Source organism: Leucopleurus acutus (genome assembly GCF_964270905.1).
Source record: "Leucopleurus acutus genome assembly, chromosome: 8".
Classification (NCBI taxonomy): domain Eukaryota; kingdom Metazoa; phylum Chordata; class Mammalia; order Artiodactyla; family Delphinidae; genus Leucopleurus; species Leucopleurus acutus.
In genome coordinates, this window is record NC_139151.1 from 83,510,470 (window position 1) to 83,530,560 (window position 20,091).

Below are 20,091 nucleotides of genomic sequence, written 5' to 3' on the forward strand. Positions count from 1 at the left end.
GTGGCTCCGCGGCCCCGGCTTCCCCCCGCAGCCCGGCGGCCAATGGGCGCGTGAGCAGGGCCGCCCGGTGCTCCCCTGCCCGCTGCCTGGGGCGCGCCCCTCCGCTCTGGCACGGGGCGGGCGCTGGCCGAGGGGCCGGCCCGTCCCCTCCCTCCTCGCGCTGGCCCCAGCCCAGCCGCCGCCGCCGCCGCCGCCGCTGCGCTCGCTTCGAGCACGCATTCCCGAGCCGCCGCTCTCATCGCTCGCTCGGTCCCTCCCCGCGGGCCGCTCTCCGCTCCCGACGATGGCGCGCGGCGGCCGCGGTCGCCACCTGGGGCTGGCCTTGGGGCTGCTGCTGGCGCTGGTGCTGGCGCCCCCGGCGCTGCGGGCCAAGCCCACGGTGCGCAAGGAGCGCGTGGTGCGGCCCGACTCGGAGCTGGGCGAGCGGCCGCCCGAGGACAACCAGAGCTTCCAATACGACCACGAGGCCTTCCTGGGGAAGGAGGACTCCAAGACCTTCGACCAGCTCACCTCGGAGGAGAGCAAGGAGAGGCTGGGGTGAGGCCACGCTCGGGGGCTCCGCAGGTGCCCGCGGGGCCACTCGCGCGGGAGCCGCGCGGACCGCCAGCCGCAAAGCGAAAGAGAAATCGGGCGCCGGGACCCAAGGGCGGGGATCCGGCGGGCCCGGCGGCTGGGCTGGGGCAAAGTTGCCCGCGGACGTCGGGACCCTGCGTGCTGATCGCCGCCGGGGCCGGGGTGGCTTCCCGCGGGGAGGCGAGAACGTGGCAGCGGTCGCGGGAGCCAGGACGGCCAGGGCCCGCCCCCTCCCCTGGGTTGCATCAGAAGGGAGGGAAGAGAGCGTACAAAAGAAGAATTTGTCCACGGTGGCCTTTTAGTGACATGAGTTCTTCCCCACCCTCCCGGTTTCTCTCTTCCCCCCGCATTCCAAGAGAGGAGGGCATGAGACACTGCTAAGGTCTCAAGGATTATCATTAAAGGGTAGAAGATGAAGGGGCAGCCGGAGAGGGTTGATTCCTGGCCTATGTCCCTGGGCCGGGACTGGGGTGTTCTTGCCTTCTGCTTAATCGCCCCAATATCGGAAGTAAGGGGTATAAAAATCCTGTTGTTCAGAAGGGAGGGGCATTTGGGGACGGGGGGTGGAAATGGAAACTGGTCCAACTTTCTGTTTCCAGCAGTTTCTGATGGCAGCAGAGGCATCCAGTCTTTTGGCAGCTGGGGGCAAAAAGCTGGAGGGTGGTGTGGTGACAGGTTGTGAATTTCACTGTTGAAGGCAGTTGAGTCAGGAACCAAACCTGGGAAACAAAACTTGGGTACATCTCAGTGCACCCTCTCCGCAGCCCCTGGGGAGACACTTGAGCTTTGTGCAAAGGTATCTGGGAACCCTTCCACAGAGGAATCAGCAGTCAGCCTGATCCCAGATGGAGACCCGTCTAGGGAGGGTCCCAAGAGGCCTGCCTACTGGGCACCAGGCCTCCAGGAATCTGGTTCCTGGGGGTGGAGGGTCTTTCTGGCCTGTTACACAAAAAAAAGAACACAGCCATCCTTGTGCTGATGGGGGCTACCAAAGGCCAATGTGGTTGGTTAGAATATGAGGCTAAATTATACCTATTGTGTAGGTGCACCATCTGCCTGCTCTGATAAAAACATCTTTGAACTTCAAAGTCACCTCCCAACAGTCACCTTTTATTTTGCAGAGAAGTACTTTCTCTTCCAGTTTGGGCTTTAACAAAGGGAGCCATTGATGAGTTCAGTCCATTGTATTGCCTTGAGGCACTTGGAAGCTGATTTATTCTGGGGCGCCGGGTGGCAGCCGTTTGTCACCAGGGAGGAGGAGGAGAGGTTTGAGGGATTGGAGTAGGGAACTCCACTTTTCAGTCGTCAGGCTTCCAGTTCAATGCCTTCATCACGATGAGTAAGAGAGCAAGTGGTGATGCGCAAGCGGTAATGGAGTTGGTCCCCATTTGACCCTTGTATGAACACCTTAGCTGCATTCATTTATTTTTTTAATTTATTTTTTATACAGCAGGTTCTTATAAGTTATATATTTTATACATAATAGTGTATATATGTCAATCTGCATCCATTTATTCACGCAATGAACATTTGAATGGCTACTGTATTCCAGGTACCGTGTTAGATACCTGACAACTACAAAAATAAAACCTTACGTTCCAGGCCATAAAGTACTTATAATCATATGCGGAGGGCAGAGATTCAAGCAGATGCTACGCATAATTGCTGTGATGGTGGCATGTAAAAGCCACAATGACCGCATCTCGGAGAAAAGGGGCTCCCTAAGGCTTCGGGTTGGAGAAAGTAACTGGGGGGTTTGGGAAGTCACCTGACCAGAGCTTGTGGCACGACTCAGAGGCTACCAGGAGCATAAGCAGGGAAAGGCATCTGAAGAGAGAACAGCCTGCTTATACAGGTTTTGAAATCTGTTCTTGTGGATTCGGGGTGTTGGGACAGTAAAGGGACAGGGCAGGAAAAGTGGGAGGTGGGAGTGGCGAGGAGGCCAAGGGCACAGCAGGAAGGACCTCTGTGAGGTGGAGATTAGACGTTATTCTGTACATGGTAGAAATGTCATCATCCCAAAAATTCATTAGGAAAGTTGGACTGGCAGTAGGGCAGAGAACATAACTGAGGCACGGATGGCAAGACTAGGGGCACAGGGTGGCCGTGAGCGCCTAAATCAGGCACAGCGGGAGAGGGTAAACCCGGGGCCGCGTTGGAGGCGGAACTGGCAGCGCTTGCTTTCGGCTCAACGTCAGGGGGGGTGGGGGAGAGGAGGGGGCAGTCAAGGGTGGCATCCGTTTTCTGGCCTTGAGCCACTGGATGGGTAGTGGACACACCGCTCACCTATAAGGTAAATCTGGGCTAAATGCAGAGGAGGCTGGAGCGTTGGAAATGATGGGTGCGGTATGGGACTGGCAGAGCGTAAGAAGCCATTTCTCTGTCCACAGCTCCTGGTGCAACAGTCCCCTCCAAGTCCGGACTGCAGAGGCAGGAGCATGACTGGATCCAGGCAGCTCTGTCACCACCATCTGCCCATAGATTCTGAAAACATGACAGCTCTAAGGCCCCTGAAGACAAAAAAAAAAAAAAAAAGTGGGGACCCAGAGGCTTCATGCAGTCACAAATGTGCTGCGCAGTCTGAGAAAAAAATGTAAATTACTTGCCAACATTTAATATCAAAGCGATTTCACATACAGCCCCCGATTTCCGGCTTCTCTTGACACCCATGGCCCATTTTTCCATGAGGCAGTCATTGTCTGGAGCAGAGCTGGGCAGCCTTGTTGGCAGCTGTCAGGGGATCCCCGCGCTCCCAGGACGCTTTGCTTACTCCCATTACCTGTTACCTGTTTGTTGAGTTCTCCATCCTCCCGTGGTGGGGACTGTCATCCTTAGTGAGGAAAGGCACACATTCCCTCCTCTACTCCTCACAACATTCCTTGTAAAGTAGGTGTTCCATTTACAGATGGGGAAACTGAGACTCAGAGAGTCAAGTCAGTTGCCCAAGATCACACAGGACGAGGGTCCAGGTGTTCTGATTATAGCGTTTGGTTTATTTACATCATAGCCTCCTTTCCCTAGAGCTCATGTTTGATATTTTTAAAGAGAGAGGTTAAGATTATATATGCTTCCAACAGATATTTATTGAGCTCCCACTACGTGTCAGGCTGAGCTACGTCCTGGATATTTCTTTGGCATAGATTAGATGCTGTCCTTTCCAGAAAGACAGGTTGTATACTGTCTGACGTGGTTTGGTCTTTGCTGGTTTGAGATTCTGCTTCTCAGTTGGCTTTGGATTAACGATGGGCATGTCACCACTGTGTCCCCAGGACTGGAGCAGTGTCTGGTGCACAGTAGGTAGGCTGAACACTGCACTGTGTTGAAACAATTCTGCTGTGTCTAGCTGTGATTTCCTGGAAGGAAGATACTTGAGGTTTAGTCTTTTGGTCTTGAGACCTGTTAAAATTGCAAATGAAGGGACAAGTCAAAGCTGTTAGTAAAGTTTACACCTTCCTGAGAAAGAGGAGCTTGGGCTACCCAGGTTCGGGTAGGAGATGGAGATTCAAGTGCTAATGAATTCATTTCCATTTCTAATTGATCAAAGAGTAACTGCCGATTTGAACTTCTGTTCACAGTAAGAAAGATAAAATTCCAGCCCAAAGCAAAGAAACAAATCCCTAATTAGCCTGTATGACATCATCCCAGGTAAATGGATTACTAGGGTAAAACTTCCTTAAACATTGGAAATAGCTTGCAGGTGTCTTTGAAGTTTCCTTCAGGGATGGCATCCCTAGCTTGGGGCCCTTTGGCCTAGAGATGGACACTGTTGAGTTCCCAGCCTGAAGTTTGCTCTGGACAGGGGTTTGGGGTGCCTTAGTGAAGTCCAGTGGGGAATTGCTGGAACCTGGGCCAGCTGTGGAGCAGGAGATGCCAGTGGGCATAGGGGTCTTCACCCTAAGAGCAAGGGGTTGAGGCTCCTGCAGCTGCTTAGCTGGTCAAGTTTCTTGAATAAATGTCAAGGCTCTTTCATCCCTGACTGTTTTTTTTTGGCTGTGTTGGGTCTTCGTTGCTGCGCGCAGGCTTTCCCTAGTTGCGGTGAGCAGGGGCTACTGTTCGTTGCGGTGCACAGGCTTCTCATTGCAGTGGCTTCTCTTGTCGCAGAGCATGGGCTCTAGGCGCAAAGGCTCAGTAGTTGTGGTTTGCAGGCTCTAGAGCGCAAGCTCAGTAGTTGTGACACACGGGCTTAGTTGCTCCGCGGCATGTGGGATCTTCCCGGACCATGGCTCGAACCCGTGTCCCCTGCATTGGCAGGTGGATTCTTAACCACTGCACCACCAGGGAAGCCCCTCATCCCTGACATTTTCTGCTACGTCCAAGATCTGGTCTCCTCCTGCTTTAAGTTTCAAGTCTTTGAATCCAAAGTGGTGAGATTAAAAAAAACAAAAAAACAAAAAAAACCCACTTATTTTTTGGTTGGTTTAGTTAGAATCTTCCATCTTTTTCATTGGGCTTAGAGCCTGAGGACATGGATTCTTACCCCAGTGGTACCAAATACTCCCTCATTGCTCTAAAATGAGGGAGTTAGACTATATCAGGGAAGACTGCTAGGTTTCATCTTACAAATCAACTCACTCAGTTTCTGCAGAGCACTGTGTTGAGAAGGATTCTGAGGCCACATCAAGGTTTTTTATCAGGACAGAAGGGCCTGATCCACTAGTAGTGTCTGCCATTGGCATTAGGTGGTTGTGGGGAAGGCATATCATCCTTGGAAAAGATAAACTTCAAGATCCTTTCCAGCACCATCGGATCATTGATTTTATTTTAGCATTTATGCATCTTAGATTCTGCAGGTGTTTGATCTCTTTCTGGAGCAGGATCACACAAGCTTTGATAATAGCCTTGTGGGTTTTTTTTTTAACTACAGGAAGATTGTCGATCGAATTGACAATGATGGGGATGGCTTTGTCACCACCGAGGAGCTGAAAACCTGGATCAAACGGGTGCAGAAAAGGTACATCTACGATAATGTCGCCAAAGTCTGGAAGGATTATGATCGGGACAAAGACGATAAAATTTCCTGGGAAGAATACAAACAAGCCACCTACGGTTACTACCTAGGTAAGAGGTGCTGCAAGAGTGATTACACAGCTGGGGCCTGTGTAACAAGCTTCTTGTGGGAAACTATACTGTCTCATCATATCTACCCCCTTTGGGGAGACGTCTCCACATCCTAAGTAAAAACTGCTTGTGTAACATCCTGCTCTGCTTACTAAGAATACACCAAGTTGCTTACTGTGAGTGAACTTGTAGGTGGAAGGGGGCAAGGGTCTAATAAAAAATAAACTGCTCCCTAACCTGAGCTTACAGTCTCAGAGGTACACCCAGAGAACAAAGCAGAGAGGAAGCCTGTTTTATGTTACAGTTTCAGAATGCTGCGGAGTTTCAGGTAGCAAGGACCGAGTAAGCTGGAACAGTCCAGGAAGGCTTCCTGGTGGAGGGTGGCTTGGGAACTGGGCCTTAAAGAATGGATTTGTATTTGGAGAGATAGAGACGGGTGGGGAAGGTGGGTTAGCTGGAGGGGCAAAGGTGCAGCAATGCATTCAGCAATGCCCTGGAGGGGCAGGGTTTGGACATAAGTCATGCTTGTTTTGGGGGAATGATGGAGGGGGTGTGTGCCCAGCACTGGGTGCAGACCCACTAGGTGCCTGGCAGAGCCGAGAGGGGACAGGCCTGAGGAGAACCAAAGACACAGCCAGATGAAGAGAGGTCTTGAAAAGAGTCGAAGGGCCATTTAGAATAGATGTCCTGGGTACTAGGGAGCCTCTGTATGTTCTGGATCAAAGAATATAATGAAAGTAGGGTTCTGCAGAGACAACTATGGCATTAATATGGTCTCAAGCCTATGCTTTTCACCGCTTGCTGTAATGCCCCTAACAAGTCTTTAGGGCATGGACTGTATGGTGGTTTGGAGGGACAGACACTAGAGGCGTTCTGAGATAAAATGTTTCAAAGAACTCGATAGGTCAGGACCTTTTGTCTTCTATGTACCATTTGGTGTGAAGGAGGAGTGATGTGGGAGAAAACGCCTTAGCCGGTTTTCACGTTTCTGTGTACATCCTCCAGGAAACCCCACAGAGTTTCATGATACTTCAGATCATCACACCTTTAAAAAAATGCTGCCACGTGACGAGAGAAGGTTCAAGGCTGCAGACCTCGATGGTGACCAGACAGCCACCCGGGAGGAGTTCACCGCCTTTCTGCACCCTGAGGAGTTTGAGCATATGAAGGAAATTGTGGTTTTGGTAAGATAGAGAAAGAGCCTGCGCTGGCAAAAGACCAGGACGAAAGCTGCATGGAAACCTTGTCCCTTCCTGCAAAGTGAGAACGTTCTTCAGCCTGAAGGGCATGGGACAAGGACCCTGAAGTGGAATACACCGGAATACCTGTGTACCCAGGAGATCAGTCAGGGCAGGGTAGCTGCCGTAGCAAGTAGCCCCCAATCCCAGCCATTTAACACAATCAGAGGTTATATCCAGTCCCGGGCAGATGGTCCCGGTCAGGTGGATCTCCTGGGCAGTTCTCCAGTGTTGTCAGGCTCCCAGTCCACTTCCATCTTGTCCTCCACCGTCCTGTGGCTTTGAGGTCATCCCGGCCACTACCAGCTGGTAGATAGAAGAAGAGAAGGACCGAGGAGGAGGCATGGCCTGCCTTCACTCTTCCGAGGGCTCCTGCCACACATAACAAGGCAGGGGAATGCAGTCTAGATGTGTGCCCAGAAAGAACAAATGCGCTTAGTGGGCAACGAGCTAGCCTCTGTCCTATCTGAGGGAACAACAAAAAGACTCCGAAATGGAATGCATTGTACTGTTAAATCATATGGAAACTCAAAGTCGGACCATGCTTGGAAAGGATGCTCCCCTTGGAGTGTATTTGCTTTCCAGTGTCTTGTTGGGTCCCACCTGTCTTCATTTTCCACGACAGTAACATAAATGCCATCACCTGTTTTCAGGGCCGATCTCCCAAGGCAGTTCCAATTGTTTTGATGCTGGGAGACAACCAGCTCTGGACCCAGTCGTGGATGGGCTCACTCTTGCCTCATGCTTCATCCTTATGACCACAGTGACCCCAGGGACTGGGCAGTGGCGTTAAGAATCATTCCTTTTTACCACCCAACACCTACTTAATGATAGCTAGTCTGACACAAGACAGTGAAGATGGGGAAGTGGATTATGGGCTTCTGATTGGCTCTGTTCTCAGGTTGGCCATTTTCTCTGGGATGCCTTTGAGTTTCTGTGACATGGACAGTAGACTCATTTAATTAGCAAAAAACCTAGTTAAGAAGTCAAATGTATTGATACTAAATACACAACATAATACATTCGGAAGTCAGATATACTTTTAGTTTCTAATTGCCCAAAATAGTTCCATATTTTTCTGACACCAACTCGGTGTTCAGGGTCCAGTTAGCACTGGAATCTGTCTTGTGATCATTTTAGTCCAGTGGTTCTCAGGCTGGGTTCCTACCAGTACACAGAGATGATCTGGCCGGAGGGTGGAGACGGTTGACCTGGCAGGGCTTCCTGATATAATTAGAGTGCCTCTGGGCTTGTAGGTACATTTTCAGTTGCAGAGAGGGTGCTGCTTTTAAAATCCCCCGCTTTGCTTCCTAGGAGACTCTGGAGGACATCGACAAGAATGGGGATGGCTTTGTAGATCAGGATGAGTATATTGGTAAGTGCTGGCCTGGAGTCTTGCTCCAGTGTCCCAACTGGGCAGCGTCCTCCACCCACATGTCTGGCTACTTTCCTCAGATGACTCTTTCAGCAGCAGCTGTAAGTCTGTAGGTGTCACTCCTGTTACTTCCCAGTGAGAGGGGCTTGTCACACCAGCCCTAGCGGTGCAGTTTCAGGGAGGCATTCCTAGTGGAGAAGAGCCCAAAAGGCTGGCCGCACCCCAGGGCTGGCCAGCAGTTGATCCCTGGGCTCTGAGAGGTGCCCTTCATCACTCCGTGTAGTTCTACCTTTGCGAAATGGGACTGGAGATCCCAGAGATGTACGGTGAAGCTAGAGCAGGACAGTCTCAGGGGACAGACTTTACAACACACTGTTAGCCAGCGGGGCCTAGAAACTGGGTGGACGGAGCTGTGGTCAACAGAACTGTTTACATGCCCGAGTTCTCTGCAGAAAGGCATTCCTTCTTAGGTAAATCCTTTTACAAAGTGCACGATTGCCCCATGATATAGCCGTCTTACGCCTCTGGTTGTTGGTCTTTCATTGGGAGTACGTGTCCTAGTTTTTTGTTCTGAAGGGCTCCACTTAAGCATCATCAAGAAGTGTGTTTGCAGGTAACTGAGCCCTGGCTGAATGAGGCTCCAACTAGTGCCCCGGGTCAGACGCTGCCCAGGAGCCTTCCCAGCATGAAGGACTAGAGAAGGCGGCAGGGATATTTCCATTTGATCCTCAGCGGCTGCTACTTCAGTGCTTTGGCACGTGGCCCCAGCTGCAGGCCACCTTCTCGTGATAGCGCTTCTTTTCCCAAGTCTCAGTAAAGTAAAAGCTGGAAAATCATTTGAAGGATGGGATGGATATAATTTTTGTGCAGATTTTCTTTTTTTTTTTTTTTTTTTTGCGGTACGCGGGCCTCTCACTGTTGTGGCCTTTTCCGTTGTGGAGCACAGGCTCCCGAAGCGCAGGCTCAGCGGCCATGGCTCACGGGCCCAGCCGCTCCGCGGCATGTGGGATCTTCCCCGACCGGGGCACGAACCCGTGTCCCCTGCATCGGCAGGCGGACTCTCAACCACTGCGCCACCTGGGAAGCCCATTGTGCAGCTATTTAACGGAGGCAGTTAATTACCTTTCAACATAAAAGAAGAGCCCGTGTTGCCATCAGTCTCTGGTGTGTGGTTGTACTACGTTGCCACCCCATACAGAAGAATAAGTGCCTTCTGAATGAAGGGCAAAGTTTCTTCTAATCGTTTGGAATTATATTTGATCTGAAGAACCAAACGTTGTCCCCCTCTGTCTGTGGTAACAGATGGGCAGCTCTCGCCACAGTAATTAAAGCCATCTCGGTGGCACTACCTTTCTTTGTAGAATAACCAATGCTGACAGCCCCGTCATCAGTGCAAGCAGCAGAGCCTGCCTCAGGCCTGGTACACGTGCGTGTGCGGGAAGGTTCAGATCCCCGGACACCTTGACAGCGGTGGCGGAATTAGACTGACAGGGAAGGCTGACTGATTAAAACGATGTAGCACTTTTGATTAAAACTAGGTGCTCTCCCCACCCTCCTCCTGATCTGCATTGAAAGGGTGCAAAGTCAGGGGCAAACTCTTTGAGTGGCTTTGTCTAAAAGAAACATTCCATTCTTTACACTGGCAGAGAGGGAGGTAGGCTCATGGTTCTTGAAAACTGAATTCTGAGTGACTTGGAGTCAGAGAGACCGGATGTCCAGACTTGTCTAGCAAGTGACTTCAATTTGTGGAGGAGCCTTCTCGGCAGGCAGAGACGAGTGGAAACTGGTGGTGATGTAGCGTAGTGGGAAGAACACTGGAATTAAGAGTCCTGGCTTCTCCGCTTACTAGCTTTGAGACCCTGTGGGAGTCGTGTAATCACTCAGTATAAGCCCGTTTCCTTATCTGTAAAACGGGAAGACACAGCACCCATGTTTCCAGGATGGTGTGGGTCTACTTGTAGTTGAACGCAGGGTCTTGCCTCTCTCTTTCCTTCGTTCACTACCTACTGTCTCTACCATCTGACATTTCCAAGCTGTTTCCATCAAAAGAGAAATTGCCCTCAGGGCATCTCTTTTCCAAGAAGATCTAGTAGCTTAGCAAACGATGGATAAACTTTGCCTTCTTTTTCCTTTCCCTGCCATTTTCTAAAATGAGGGTATTTATCTATCTTATAAAATTGCTATAAGGATGAGATCAAATATATGTGAAAGCCCCCTGGAAATGATATAAACAACAATTGTAGTAAACACGGTGGTTAAGACTATGGGTTGGAAGCAGGGTGCCCATGTTCCTGTGTAGCCTACTACATTCTCATACTAGCTGTGGGTCCTTGGGTTAAGGCTCTGCCTTGGTGTTTTCATCTATAAAGTGGGAATAATGACACCTAACTTCATAGGATTGTAATGAAAAATCAAATTTAAAAAGGTATGTGCTTTACACAGCATCTGGACCATAGAAAGTGCTGTTATTGGTCATTGTTATTAGTTTTCACCTGTATAGTTCCAGGCTGGGTTGTAGAGGGCTTTCACATTTGACCTTCATAATAACCTTCTGAGTAATACGTTATTGTCTCCACTTTACAGACGAGGGACTGAACTAAGTCAAAAGCCAGGATTCATCTTCTGGCTGCCAAGCACGGTTCTTTCTCGCCCACTAAGCGGCCTTCATAGTGGATAAATCATTGCATTATTTACCCAAGAGACTGCCCCCAGGTGTCTGGTTAGGTCTCTAGATTGCTAGAGGTCAGGTTTTCTTGGACTTACCTTCCCACTTGTCTTTATAACCAAGAACAGCCTTTCCTTCCAGCTGATATGTTTTCCCACGAGGAGAATGGCCCTGAGCCAGACTGGGTGCTCTCAGAACGGGAGCAGTTTAATGAATTCCGAGATCTGAACAAGGACGGGAAGCTGGACAAAGATGAGATCCGCCACTGGATCCTCCCACAAGACTATGACCACGCACAGGCTGAGGCCAGGCACCTGGTGTATGAGTCGGACAAAAATAAGGTATTTCAGCGTGCTCTGGAATCATTCCTCGAAGGGAGACAGTTTACATAAGATTGGTTCTGTTTGCTTCTTTGATGTTTGCCTTGGCCCATGTGGCCGTGTCCTTATTGACTTCTCTCATTCCTGCCCTACATCGGAGACCTGTGAACTCCAGCCAACACCGTGATAACCCACGGTGAGCTCATTAGGCCCAGACGTTCCTGTTCCTGAAGAGTCTGCTGTGGGTCACACTTAACGTTCACTGCCATCTCCTAGGATCGCAGAACCGGTCACTTTGTTGGCTGTGGGCAGGCATGGATTTAAGAGGTGTGCCCTGTGTTGCCCTAGGACAAGCTTGTTCATCCATTCATTCAGTCAGCAGACACTCATCAGACATCTGCAGCATGTGAGGCAGAAGGAAGCCCATCACATTAAAGTCTCGGCATCCTCAGGCCAGCTCACCGTGCTGGCTCCGAGCCAATGTCTATTGGTCAGTATCCAAATAAATAAATAAATGAGATTTAGAAAGAGGTCCTGCCTCTTCCCATTTTGATCACAGCTGCAAATTCTCGGGAGACAGTCAAGTTTTGCAGTCAAGCCATAAAAGGGAAGTAGAATTCTTCGGGGCCTGTCTTGGGAATGCCAGCATTGTGTGTAGACATAACTAGACTCCGGCTCCTCAGTTCCTTGAGGACTTTTCTGATATATTTTAGCACAGCTTTTGTAGCAGGAGGCTGTTCCAATTTGGGGTTTTGCAGGGCAGTGATGGTAGATGAAGGAGGTACCTAGTAGCTTATTATGAAATGCAGTATTTTAAATGTTGCAGATCAATGAAATACCATGAGCTTCATGCTGTGATGACTCAGAGTGACCAGAGTTTCTGTGACAGAGCTCTTTTCTTTCTCCTACAGGATGAAAAGCTCACTAAAGAGGAGATCTTGGACAACTGGAACATGTTTGTTGGAAGTCAGGCTACTAATTATGGGGAAGATCTCACCAAAAACCATGATGAGCTTTGATGCACATTCACCATAATATGACAGACTGTCATAGGCTTTCTTTTATTGTCCTGGATAATTGCTATAATTATCTCATTTACAGCAGTTGTGTCCCCCCAAAAAGCAAGTTTATCACCTCAGATTGGGGTTAAAATTATTTTTTACTCAATATTTGCTGGAAAATAGTCATCACTGATCTTTGAGTAAGGTTTCTGTCCAAACACATTAAAATCTTGGTAAATTACAGTGCTCTGTGGGGATACATTGCTAAAACATGACTTTTTAGCTTTTTCCATGAAATTTGAACTGAAGGGGAATAAAATTTGAAAAAGCCCTATTATTCAGAAGTTGGGTGAGCGGGGAGAGGGCATTATAGGGAGTGACTGCTATGTATTTTAACTGCAGAGTTTTTACATTTGCCACCGTTAAATAATTGGTGAGGGAAAATTCTGATTAAGCTTCAGTGGTATCTCATCCTACACAGGCTTCTTTCAGAGCAAGGCTGGTATTTCAGATTCTTCTTCTTGACTTTGTACTCTGAGCTGTTACTGTAAATGGCATATAAATCTCTGTGCATTCTTCTACATGGACCTGCTCATGTGCACAACAGATCCACCCGTCTTTGTTTTTTGTTTTGTCTTTGTTTTTTACAATAAGAAGCAGTTAAGAAAGGTTATGTGAAAAAGAAAGGAATTTTAAAGGTAGGGAGAAAAGATGAATGTCAGGCATTTGAAGAACTATAGGAAAATGGTAAACACTTTATCATACTTGAGAAATTTTTCTTGACATGTAAATGAAGCAGATCTGATCTTTGAAAAAGTGAACAAAAATCCAATCCATTTCCTTGCTGGTCTCTGATAGGAATAGGGAGTAGGGTCCTAGGAAAGCCTGCTTCGTGGAGCTCTGGAACCCATCTCATCCAGTCCTGGTGAATCCACAACCCTTGGACCTGCCCTGGGACCACTTACACCATGTAACTGACAAAGCAGGTTCCAAGCCACTGGCTGAACCGGAAGAAATAACTTTTACAGGTTGAACTTCCACCTTAGAAGGAGAAAGTGAATGAAATAAAGGATCCCTCTGAGGATTTTCTACTGTGTCCTGTGGTGTTTGACTTCATAGGTACCATTTGTGACATTATTCACTGTTGATAGAGAATTTAACAGTGGGATGAGATGACATGAGTAAGATTATAAAAGTTTTGCATTTTAAAAATCCAATTATTAGAATGTTCAGAACATATTCATATTTGCTTATTTAATACATATATACTTCTCTATGCTAATTAGAGAACGTGCAGGTCATTTTAATGGTAAGACCTTTCAGAGACAGGTTTCAGTTGGAGGAAAATCTGGACTTCTTATCAAGGCCTAGGAGGCCCTATAGCAACTGGTCCCTTCCCAACTCATCAGCCCCACTCCCTTTCACCTCCCATAGCAGCCCCACTGACTTTCTGGTCCTCAAACACACCAAGTTCATTTCCAGGTTGGGCCCTTTGCACTTGCTATCCTTCTGATTTGGAACCCCCATCTCACACATACTGGGGTAACTCAAAACATGCTTCTTCAGCAGGACCTTCCCGACTCCATTATTTGTAGCAGTCCCATTTGAGTCCCCGTCTCATTTCCCTGTTTTATTTTCTCCTTGGTATGTACCTATTGCCATTTATATTTGTCTCCTAGGGCTGCCATACAAATTACCACAAAAGAGGGTGGCTTTCAACAACAGAAACTCACAGTGCAGGCTGGAGTCTGAAATCAAGGTGTTGGCAGGACTGGGCTCCTGAATGCTCTAGGGGAGAATCCTTCCTTCCTTGCTTCTTCCTGCTTCTGGCTCCAGGCGTTCCTTGGCTGTGGCTGCATTACTCCACTCTGCCTCCATCTTACGGCCTTTTCTTCCTCTCTCTGTGTCTGTCTTCTGTGTGTCTCTTATAAGGACACTTGTCATTGGCTTTAGGGCCCACCTGGATAATCAAGGGTGATCTAATCCTAGATCCTAAATTACACCTGCAAAAAGCCATTTTTCCAAGTAAGCTCACATTCACAGGTTCCAGGAGTTAGGAGGTAGACATGTCTTTTGGGGGTGCCACCATTCAACCAAACGTACCATTGGACACTATCTTGTTTGTATGTTGTCCATCTTCTCCGAGCTAGTACATAAGCTCTGTGACAACAAGAGCCTGAGTTGTCTAATTTACTGCTGCCTCCCAGGACCTAGAACTGTAGAGCCTAACCTACAATAACTACTCTGTAATTATTTGCTGAATGAATGAGAGGTTGTAGCTTTAATCAAAGAGAATACTCCTGGGGGGATACTACAAAAAAAATTTACAAAATAGCTAACATTCGCTGAATGAAAAGTAATTTGCCCAAGATTCCAGACTGATTATATGGCAGGACCAGAACTCAAATCCAGGTGTTCCTTGCTCCAAAATCTCTGCAGTTTAACACTAAATTTTACTGCTCCAAATCTCTGAATCTATGTTCCCTTTATTTCTTTGCTCACCCACAGTAGATGTGGTCAAGAAATGAGAATAACTCCTCTTACCTAGAAATAGGCTGACACATTTTTTTCAAGCAATGAGAACCTGTCTTTTAAAAAATGAGAAAATAATATAGTGTAACCCAATTATAAGCATAACACTTTTTTTTTTTTTTTTTTTTTTTTTTTGCGGTACACGGGCCTCTCACTGTTGTGGCCTCTCCCATTGCGGACGCACAGGCTGAGCGGCCGTGGCTCACGGGCCCAGCCGCTCTGCAGCATGTGGGATCTTTCCGGACTGGGGCACGAACCCGTGTCCCCTGCATCGGCAGGCGGACTCTCAACCACTGCGCCACCAGGGAAGCCCAAGCATAACACTTTTAAAGGGTGCTAACGTTACTTTTCCCCCAAAAGGGAATACTGGTTAGTTTATTAAGTTATACATAGTAAGACATTAGATATATTTTGAGCACTAAGTTTTTCCTTTCAAGTCAGTGCACATAAGAAGAGAACCCTCAAAGAGACTAGTGCTTCTGGGGCTGAATTTAACACTATTTAAGGAAAGAAAACCTTAGCTAGGGGACATAGCTGTTAACATGGTGATTTGTAAAGCCTTAGATTTCTAATAGGGTCTGACTGTTTCAAGGAAAACATATTTTGTTTCTAGGTAACATTTCAAGTCTGATTATGAACAAATGCTACAAAATCGATCTGTAATGGGAAATACTGTTATGTCACAAAGCATTATTTATATGCTTAATGTGATTGAAAGCATTAATTGCTAGGAGCCAAAATCTGTCCAAGCAAAACATGAACACATATTTTGTGCCTCTTGTCTCTTACTGTAGATTTTTGAACGAATTCGAGTGTAACAAAGATGTAGTTAGAAAATCTGCACACCTGAAGGTTTTCTTTATCCGCTTGGATTACTACTGCACTTGTTCCTTGTTAGCAAATGCAGGAGTCATATCTGCTCAGAAGTGCCCAGCAAACAACAGCTACATGCCTACTTGCTAGCAGCTCAGCAAAAACATCGTATGGCGTAAAGTGGTGAATGGCTGACTGGATTTTTTTAAAGTCTACATTTATTTTGCCACCTTTGTAGTAAAATCTAGCTTCCTCCAAGTACATGCAACTAAAGATTTGGCTCTCTCTGTATTTTTTTTATTATTATTCTTTCTGTATTCTTTTTTTAAGATTTTTTTTTGATGTAGACAATTTTTAAAGTCTTTATTGAATTTGTTACAATATTGTTTCTGTTTTATGTTTTGGGTTTTGGGCCCCGAGGCATGTGGGATCTTAGCTCCCGGACCAGGGATCAAACCCACACCTCCCACATTGGAAGGCAAAGTCTCAACTGCTGGACGGTCAGGGAAGTCCCTCTTTCTGTATTCTTAAAACAAGTTCGTAGCTCTAGAACGTCCCACTAAAAACCAATGAGTGTCATAACACCCACCACTTTGGCTCACATTCAAGTTTTAAAATTTTGAGCAGCGGGAAGATTGTGTCATCAGCACTTAAACTCATGAGATTTACATGAACTTGGAGCTATGTCCAAAAATCCATCTGCACTCTCAATTCTGGTCAGTTCCAGGTTCTGGGTCTGGGGAAACGCTCAAACTGGATTTGAGGTAGTTACGAAGACGAGGTAAGTAATGCACATGCAAGGACTGCAAGGACTGAGTTTTCCCTGATGACCTTCCTCAGGTGGTCAAATGCCAGAAGTCAGATAGATCAATGCCTGCCAACACCAGGCTGCTGGTTAGTGGTCTTGCCAAGATTTAGAATTCTTGTGTGAAGTGCTTTAAAACCTGAAAACTGATCTATTATTGGGTGAAACGGAATGGATTAAATGACAAAGGAATAGCTTTTTATCTTTTATAAATTTATTTTATTTATTTTTGGCTGTGTTGGGTCTTCGTGGCTACGTGTGGGCTTTTCTCTAGTTGCGGAGAACGGGGGTTACTCTTCGTTGTAGTGCTCAGGCTTCTCATTGTGGTGGCTTCTCTTGTTGTGGAGCACAGGCTCTAGGCACACGGGCTCTAGGCACACGGGCTCTAGGCGCACGGGCTTCAGTAGTTGTGGCTCGCGGGCTCTAGAGCGCAGGCTCAGTAGTTGCGGTGCACAGGCTTAGTTGCTCCGTGGCATGTGGGATCTTCCTGGACCAGGGCTCAAACCCGTGTCCCCTGCATTGGCAGGCGGATTCTTAACCACTGCGTCACCACGGAAGCCCAGGAATAGCTTTTAATGTTGTTTTTGTCACGGTCAGGGTATTCCAAAGCTAGTTATATGTGGTAGGGATTTGGAATGCAATTCAAAAGCAGATCAAAGACTCTCTGCACATTCAAAAACATTCAGAGACCCAGCTGGGAAAGGTTATATTTTCAGAGGAGGAAACTGAGGCCCAGAGAAATTAAGCCTGTGCTTTTCCCTTTCTCAGGACTGAGGCAGAGGTTGGACTAGAACACCTTCGCCGACTCCAGATGTTCCCTTTAAAGCCTTAACGTTCTCATCTGCAAAATGGCCACAATAACTCTTACCTTGTAGAAGAGAAATAGGATGAATTAAGGTAACGAACATAAAGCATTTTGTGTGGTCAGTGCTCAGGAAATGGTAACCATTTTTATTATTACACCAAAATAAGGTCCTTACGTATTTCAGCATCAAAGATTTTGTTTATTTGTGGTTCATTTTAGATTTCCACGTGTGGCATTAGTGACTGATGGAGGTTGTAGATTTATCAGAAAATTGTCAAAGGTGTTTGTTGTTTTAAATATATGAAAGTTTTGTGTTTTTTTTAAGGTTCACAACTTAAAAATAAAAGAGTTCACATGGTTATTAAGTATAAGAAGCTGAGGACATTTAATGACTCACATCAGATTAGCGGTCCTAAGCCACAGCAAGTGTGTGGCCGTGCTGCGAAGATAAAGATAAAGAAAAGATGCCCGTAGAGAGCACACCCAGGTGACTTGAGAGTCAGACCCACTCACTAGCTGAACGACTTTAGGCCAATTACTTCCACTCTGCAAGCCTCCTTTTCCTCTTCTGTAAAAGGAGGCAAGAGCAGCACCAGCCCAGCTGGGTGGTTGTGGGGGGGCTCAGTGAGGCCCTGAGTGTGAAGCACTTTGCCCAGGCCTGACGCAAGGAGATGCTTGATCGGTGGAGCTAGGTGACTTTCATAAAGGGTAAAAAATACCCTCTCCTAAGGGTGAAAAGACATGCTAAGGAATAAAAAGAAACCATCTGGAGAATGAAATATTGCCATTTGCAGCAACATGGATGGACCTAGAGAATATTATACTTAGCGAAGTAAGACAGACAGAGAAAGACAAATATTATTTGGTATCACTTAATAGTGGCATCTAAAAAATAATACAAATGAATCTGTATACAAAACAGAAACAGACTCACAGACATAGAAGACAAACTTTTGGTTACCAAAGGGGAAAGGGAGGGGGTAGGGATAAATTAGGAGTATAGGATTAACAGATACAAACTACTCTACGTAAAATAGATAAGCGACAAGGATTTACTGTATAGCACCAGGAATTATATTCAATATCTTGTACTAACCTAAATGGAAAATAATCTGAAAAAATATGTATAACTGGATCACTTTGCTGTACACCTAAAACTAACACAACATTGTAAATCAGCTATACTTAGATTTAAAAAAAAAAAGAAATTGTTTAGAGGATCATCTACACTTTATTTTCTGGCAGGCGCGATTCCCATACAATCCTTCACACTGGAGCCGGGCTCATCAGCCACAGGAAGCCCCGCCGGAAGTCTTCAGGAAGGCCCACCGGCTTGCTGATGGCTGGATTCACAAAGACATGGACTGAAGACCCAGTGGTACAGGCCAAAGCGGCAAACTGCGCCGGCTTGGGGTGGCCAAAGAAAAAGCCATCACTGAGGTGCCGGAGATCGACGGAAGGTGGCTCCTTGGTGGGCTTGGGGGGAAACAGAGCAAGGCGGTAATGCACGCTGGAATGACCAACTTTCTCCATGACCAACACAGCCACTGCGATCTGAGGAAAGCCGACCGGCGAGTGGGAGGTGCACTGATTGGTCACTATGAACCCCACCATGGGGGACATCAGCAAGCCCGTTTTCAGGCCGCAATATCTGGAAAGTTACATCACAATGCTTATTCTGTATATAACATTGTATATACTGTATACATTTAATATACTAACAGTTGTTATACATTGTATAACATTGTGTAACATTTGTTATACAATTGTATATACATTGTGTATACATTGTATAACATTTAATATACTAACAGTTCACAGATATGGTAAGTTCTCATTAAACATTGGCTATTATTATTATTGCATCCATCTTGTCCTCGCTTCTCATGGTAAAAAATCAGGTACTTTTGTGTAAATGAAAGAGAATTATTGTGTCTCTTATATCGGCTACTAGATTGTAATCTCTTTAAGGACAAGGACTTTGTCTTGTTTCTGAAGTTTGTTGACGAGAAATAAGGCTGTGCTTGAGATAAACGTGGAGGTTGAGCAGAATCGGAAATAAAATCATCATATGCTGAGTTACAGTTTCTTCCCTCCTCTCCAAAGAGGCCTCCTTGTGATTTAAAAATTTTAATCACATTGTCTTATTGTCTTCTTTTTTTTGAGAAAGTTAAGACTGAATGTGAGAATTCACTGTAAGGAAACAATTGTGGGTTGTACTAAGTTCGACTATAAAGCTGCTCACTGAACCATGGTTCACAGAAACAAGCTACAAGTCTCCATCCAGGGGGGGCACCATGGGTGCCTGTGGCTGGCTACCTGAGCATCCACTGATGTCACCCATCATGACATTAGATACATTCATTTACTGACATGGAAATCTGCCCAGTGAAAAAGATCACATTACGGAACAGTGTGTACCATTCCATCTCGTTTGTTATTATAAGAATATACTGGTTTACGTCCTTATTGCTTAGAAAAAACTTTGAAAGGATAGCCTCCCAAATGGTCACAGTAGTTATCTAGCAGTAGAATTTTGGATAATTTTTTTCTTCTTTTTGTCTCTATGAATTTTCCAGAATGAATATGATTTGCCTTTGAAATTAAAAAAACAAAGTGTTTTTTTGTTGTTGTTGTTTTTGCGGTACGCGGGCCTCTCGCTGTTGTGGCCTCTCCCGTTGTGGAGCACAGGCTCTGGACGCGCAGGCTCCGCGGCATGTGGGATCTTCCCGGACAAGGGCATGAACCCGTGTCCCCTACATCAGCAGGCAGACTCTCAATCACTGCGCCACCAGGGAAGCCCCAGTGTTATTTTTTTTTTTTAATGTCTGAATATGAATTTCATTAAAGCACTGGAGAGAGAAGCAGACTGGAGAAGCAAGGCTCCTTCTTCTGCTCGTTGGAAT

At 46.7% G+C, this 20,091-nt stretch overlaps 1 protein-coding gene across 1 annotated transcript; it reads left to right on the forward strand.

Moving 5' to 3' along the window:
- The first annotated feature begins 137 nt into the window (after window positions 1–137).
- RCN1 (reticulocalbin 1) lies at window positions 138–13,294 on the forward strand. Its single transcript, XM_082844633.1, has 6 exons — window positions 138–537; window positions 5,438–5,631; window positions 6,637–6,815; window positions 8,184–8,244; window positions 11,051–11,250; window positions 12,141–13,294. The coding sequence occupies exons 1-6, from the start codon at window positions 284–286 to the stop codon at window positions 12,246–12,248; spliced, it is 996 nt and encodes a 331-aa protein (XP_082700759.1). The 5' UTR covers window positions 138–283; the 3' UTR covers window positions 12,249–13,294.
- The last annotated feature ends 6,797 nt before the right edge of the window (window positions 13,295–20,091 follow it).